This window comes from Eimeria mitis, genomic scaffold (assembly GCF_000499745.2).
Source record: "Eimeria mitis Houghton genomic scaffold, Emh_scaff1625, whole genome shotgun sequence".
NCBI classification, from domain to species: Eukaryota; Apicomplexa; class Conoidasida; order Eucoccidiorida; family Eimeriidae; genus Eimeria; species Eimeria mitis.
Genome location: NW_013569939.1, coordinates 1 through 5,780, shown reverse-complemented (window position 1 = coordinate 5,780; position 5,780 = coordinate 1). Strand labels below are relative to the sequence as shown.

At 61.5% G+C, this 5,780-nt stretch overlaps 1 protein-coding gene across 1 annotated transcript in view; it reads right to left on the bottom strand.

Moving 5' to 3' along the window:
- Positions 1 to 5,580, bottom strand: part of EMH_0040730 (UBA/TS-N domain-containing protein, putative) — a gene marked incomplete at both ends in the record, with an annotated part of 9,196 nt that extends 3,616 nt beyond the window's left edge. The window contains 3 exons of the mRNA XM_013495538.1: positions 118 to 884; positions 1,112 to 1,504; positions 1,638 to 5,580. Of these exons, the coding sequence (XP_013350992.1) occupies positions 118 to 884; positions 1,112 to 1,504; positions 1,638 to 5,580 (5,103 nt within the window). The remainder of the gene's footprint in view (positions 1 to 117; positions 885 to 1,111; positions 1,505 to 1,637) is intronic.
- Between the last annotated feature and the right edge of the window lie 200 nt (positions 5,581 to 5,780).

Here is a 5,780-nt window from a genome sequence, read left to right as displayed (position 1 = left end):
CAAGAAGGTGAGCCATATGCCGCGGAGACATTTGAAAGAGAGAAGTCGCCGTCAGTTGCTGCAGCAGCAACAGCAGCAGCAGCAACAGCAGCAGCAGCAGCAGCATTCCGAGCTTACCATCAATACGTTGATAAGGTACTCCCCTTCTGCAGGCTCCTCTTGGGTCCCCTTCAGCTGCAGCTGCTGCTGCTGCTGCGCAGCTGCCTCGTCCTTGGTGGCGGAGGTGCTGCTGCTGCTGCTGCTGCTGCTGCCGCTGCTGCTGCTGCTGCTGCTGCTGGAAGGCTCCCTGCGCTTCTTCTTGCGGCGGAGTTCATGCGCTAGATCTTCTCCCCACTCTGCTGCACCTTCTTGCTGCTGTGGTTGCTGCTGCTGCTGCTGCTGCTGCTGCTGCTGCTGCTGGTCATGCTGCCGCGTAAGCCCCAGCGTTTGCGGCACCTCTGTCTTAACCTCTCCCTGCTGCTGCAGTTGCTGCTGTTGCTGCTGCTGTTGCTGCTGGTGCAGGTGCTGCTGGTGTTGTTGCCCCGCACCACCAGCAGCACCACTGCTGCTGCTGCTGCTGCTGCTGCTGCTGCTGCAGTGTTTGCGTTGCTGCACCCGGACGAGGTCTTGATAGGTGAGAGAGCTGGGGTGCGGCATGCGGCGGGCAAAAGCAGCAGCAGCAGCAGGCAGCACCGTCAGCAGGCTCCTCAGCTGCTCCAGCACCCTCTCTGCTGCTGCTCCCCCAACAGCAAAGCGCTCACACTGAAAGGTCCCCTGCTGCTGCTGCTGCTGCTGCTGCTGCTGCTGCTGCTGCTGCTGTTCGAGAGGCAGCAGCACAGGGATAGGGGGAAGCCCCAAAGACTTGAGGCTATCTCCTGCTGCTGCTGCTGCTGCTGCTGCTGCTGCTGTATAACATTCAGGAACAGCAACCCAGCATATATACACCAGCAGCAGCAGCAGCACATCCCGCGTCTCTGCATGCGTTGCAGCAACAGAAAACAGCAGCAGAAACAGCAAACGTTTGTTTACTCCTTTATTTAAATATAATACGCGGCTGATGCCGAGCAACCCACTGACGCTCAGGGGGGCCCCATCGATGGGGCCCCCAGCAGCACCATAGGGGCCCCCAAACCCTCGCAGGGGGCCCCCCCCTCGGTGGGGGCCCCCGGGGCCCCCCCCTGGCCCTGGGGGGCCCCCACCGCCTGGGGGGCCCCCACCACCGGGGCCCCCGCCGCCGGGGCCCCACGCGACGCCGTGGGGGCCCCCGGGGCCCCCTGCTGCTGCTGAAAGGAAACCAACCCAAAGGTCATCAGAAAGAGGAGCTCCGCCTGCTGCTGCTGCTGCTGCTGCTGCTGCTGCTCCATGGCCTGCAGCAGCAGAACCTGGGGGCCCCTCCCGCAGGAGGAGAGTAAGGAAATCAGGGGAGCCTTCTGCTGCTGCTGCAAGTGCTGCAGTGTATGCTGAGGGGCCCTGGGGGCCCCCCCTCCCCCTGCTGCTGCTGCTGCTGCTGCTGCTGCTGCTGCCCCTACCAAGCAAAGAAACAATGCTCGGTATGTGAGCAGCAAGATTAGAGAGAGAGGCGGGGGCCCGCAGCAGCCGCTCGCTCGGCAGCAGCAGCAGCTCGTCAGCGGGGCCCCCATATACATGGGGGCCCCTACCAGCAGCAGAGCCTGCTGCTGCTCCTGAAGCAGATCCTGCTGCTGCTGCTGCTGCGTTTCTTGCTGCTGCAGAGTTCTGTAACATGCCGCGTGCAGCAACGAGAGATGCTGCTGCGTCTCCTGCTGCAGCAGCAGCAGCAGCAGCTCTGCTGCCGTCAGCAGCATCATCCAGCAAAGCCTCACGAAGGCCCAGGCGGATGCTGCGCGGCAGCAGCGCGGAGGTTTGTACCCCGAGCAGTCTGCTGCCAGCTGCTGCTGCTGCTGCTGCTGCTGCTGCATGCGGGCCGAGGGCCCCCCATCGACCCTCGAGGCCCCCAAAGAGCGCCAGAGAAGCGTCAACAAAAGCAGCAGGAAGAGAACCTCCTGCTGCTGCTGCTGCTGCTGCTGCTGCTGCTGCAGCACGGCTGCTTCTGCTGGGTCTCTCGCCCCCTGAAGCAGCAACAACTCCACCGTGTCCTACAGCAGTATTGAGGTTTGCTGCAGCATGTGCTGCAGCAGCAGCAGCACGTTGCTGCTGCTGCTGCTGCTGCTGCTGCTGCCGCTGCTGCTGCCGCTGCATCGCCCGCTCCCGCAGCAACGCCGCCTCCACCTGCAGCTCACGCGGCAGAGCCTCAAGAACAGCAGCATCTGCTGTCAGCAGCACCTCTTGTCTTAGTGCTGGTTCTAGTGTTGCGAGGAAAGTAGCATTATCAAAGTCTGCTGCTGCTGCTGCTGCTGCTGCTGCTGAGTCTCCTGCTGCTGCTGCATCCCCGGAGCTGTCTCCGTCGCAGCAGCCAGCTACTGCTGCTCGACGAACTGCAGCAGGAAGAGCATTTAATAAATCAACAGGCAAATCACGCACACGAGGCCGCTGCTGCTCCTCTGCTGCTGCTGCTGCTGCTGCTGCTGGTGCTGCTGCTGCTGCTGCTGGGGCTGCTGGAGAAGCTGCATCCGCTGCGCCCGATTCGGGTGCTGCTGCTGCTGCTGCTGCAGGTGTTGCTGCTGCTGCTGGTGCTGCTGATGCTGCTTCTCCGCCGCCGCTTTCCCTCTGCTGCTGCTCTGCAGCGCTGGTGGTGTCTGCTGCAGCAGCAGCAGCAGCAGGTGCTGCTGTTGCTGCTGCTGCTTCTGTAGCTTGCTGTGAGCTGTCTGTTGCAGCAGCAGTTGCTGCAGCAGCATCTGCGTCTTGCGTGTTAGCTGCTGCTGCATCTGCTGGAGCAGCAGCAGCTGCATCAGGAGCCGCAGGAGCAGCAGCAGCAGCAGCAGCAGCAGCTGCTGCTGCTCTCCTTGTCTCTACCGCCTCTATCGTCAGCAGCCGCAGCTGCTGCTGCAGTATCTCTTGCCGCAGATCAGCAGGAAGAGCATCGAGGAAGGAGGGGTCCACTCCTGCTGCTTCTAGCAGCGCTGTCTCCGTCAGCCCCAGAGCGCATGCAAGCGAAGCAAGAGAAGGCTCACTGCTGCTGCTGCTGCTGCTGCTGCTGCTGCTGCTGCTGCTGCTGTCACTGCTGCTGCTGCTGCTGCTGCTGCTGCTGCTGCTGCTGCTGGTGGTTGTGGTGGTAGACACGTCGCCAGTGTCTACATCCATCGATTCGCCATCGCCTGCTGCTGCTCCTCCTGCTGCTGCTGCTGGTGCTGCTGCTGCTGCTGAATCCTCCGCAGCTGCTGCTGCTGGAGCTGCTGCTGCTGCCGGTGCTGCTGCTGCTGCTGCGGTGTTTTCAGGAGAGGCGGCAGCCGCACGCGGCGAGGCAGACGAATCGGTGGTACCCTGCTGCTGCTGCTGCTGCTGCTGTTGCTGCTGCTGCTGCTGCTGGCGAGTATCACGATCTCCTTCTGCTGCTGTTGCTGCTGCTGGTGTTGCTGCTGCTGCTGCTGCTGGTGTTTCTCTTTCTGCTGCTGTTGCTGCTACAGTCGGTGGATCTGTGGGGCGGTCCTCAACAATAGGCTCCGTAGGCTCGGGCTCTGCTGCTGCTGCTGCTGCTGCTGCTGGTGCTGCTGCTGCTGCTGCTGCTGCAGGGTCTGCCGCTGCTGGGTTTTCCGCTGCCATGTCTTCTGCAGTATCGGATGCCTCTTCTGCTGCTACTGCTGCTGCATCTGCTGCTGCTGTGTCTGCTGCAGCAGCTGCAGCAGGAGCAGCAGCCGGCAGCGGGGCGGGCTCAACCTCTATGCGGTGTATGGGGCGAGAGGAGAGGCGGTCAGTAACGAAAGCAGAGAGCATATGCTGCGCTGCTGTTGCTGCTGCTGCTGCTGTTGCTGCAGCAGCAGCAGCAACAGAGACAGCTGATCCAATATCCCCAACAGGTTGCTGTTGCTGCCGTCCTGTAGCAGCAGCTGCAGCAACAGCAGCAGCAGCAGCAGCTTCCTGAGCTCTGCTTTGTCTTAGCTGTTGAAGCTGCTGCTGCAGCAACGTTGGCTGCTGCCCCTGTCTTCGTGCTGCTGCTGCTGCTGCTGCTGCTGTTGCTGCTGGCCTGAATATACCCCCAGCTAGATCCTCAAAGAGAGAGTCCAGCAGCCGCTCGCCTATGTTTGCTGCTGTTCCTGCTGCAGCAACAACCCCACCCCCGGGGCTGCTGAAGAGGGCGAACGGGTTGCCGCTGCTGCTGCTGCTGCTGCTGCTGCTGCTGCTGCTGCTGCTGCTCAGCTGCATCATGCTGCCTGGTGCAGGCCGAGGGCACAGCAGAAACATAGGGTGTTCAGAGGGGGGCAGCACGTCAGCATCTGGGGGTGTTGAGGAGAGGAGTTCATCGCTGCTGCTGCTGCTGCTGCTGCTGCTGCTGCTGCTGTTTCCGGCTGGAACTCCCGCTGCTGTCGCCGCAGTTCCCGCTCCAGCTGCTGCTGCTCCTGCTGCTGCTGCTGCTGCTGCTGCTGCTGCTCCCCCCCCACCCAGCCGACGAGAGGGGCCCCCAGCACCGTACCCTGCTGCTATCGGGGTGATAGTGAGGCCCCTCTCCTCAGCCTCCTGCAGCACCGATCGCAGTGCTGCTGCTTCTTCTCTTCTCCCTAAACCACCAAAATCTATCTGCAGCCGAAAGGAGCTGCGGTGGTCCCGCTGCAGCGCGGAGCTTATAAGGCTCACAGACTCTGCTGCTGCTGCTGCTGCTGCTGCTGCTGTTGCTGCTGCTGCTCCACCTGCAACACCACCCTCCTCACCCACACCCAGATCTCCCTCTTCCTCTATCCCTAAACCCTCAGCAGCTAAACCCGCAAACGCCAGTCGGCCTTCACGCCCCCCCCTCATATTCCTGCTGCTGCTGCTGCTGCTGCTGCTGCTGCTGCTGGTGCTGCTGGGTCTGCTGCCAGCAGCGCGCTGCCCCCGTCGCTGTGTACCTGCTGCTGATCCACTGCCTTCAGAAGCAGCTGTAGATGCGGCAGGTGCTGCTGCTTCTGCTGCTGTTCCTGCTGCTGCACTGCTGCTGCTGGAAGGAGCAGAAGAAGAAGTTAACGCGGGCTGCTGCTGCTGCTGCTCCTGCTGCTGCTGCTGCTGCTGCTGTTGCTGCTGCTGCTCAGGGCCCTCCGCTGCTGCTGGTGCAGTCACAGCTAAGGCGGATGAGGCATCTGCTGCAGAACGCTGCTGCTGCTCCTGCTGCTGCTCCTGCTGCTGCTGCTGCTGCTGCTGCGTTGTGTCTGGCGGTCCATCGGCTTCCATCGGGGCCCCATCTGCTGCAGCAGCAGGTTCAGCAGTTGCTGCTGCAGTAGTTGCTGCTGCTGCTGTTGCTGCAGGTGCTGCTGCAGGTGGAGCAGTCGACTGTACGCTTGCTGTTTGGGGTGTTGCTGTTGTTGCTGTTGCAGCAGGCGTCTGCTGCTGTTGCTGCTGCTGCTGCTGCTGCTGTGGTGCTGCCGCTGCTGCTGCTGCTGCTGCTGCAGGCTGCTGCAGCACCGGCTCGTCAGCAGCAGCAACAACTGACTCACCCAGGAAGGGGTGGCTCAGCAGCGTGGGGGCCCCCACATCATCGAGGTCTGCTGCATCCATATCATCATCCTCGGGGCCCCCCAGGTAATCTATTTCTCCTCTCTCCTATACACAAACAAATAAAATAAAATAAAATAAAATAAAATAAAATAAAATAAAATAAAATAAAATAAAATATTAATTTATTGTGTTTTATACACGCACAAAGCAACAGCAACAGCAGCAGCAGCAGCAGCAGCAGCAGCAAAACAACAACAAAA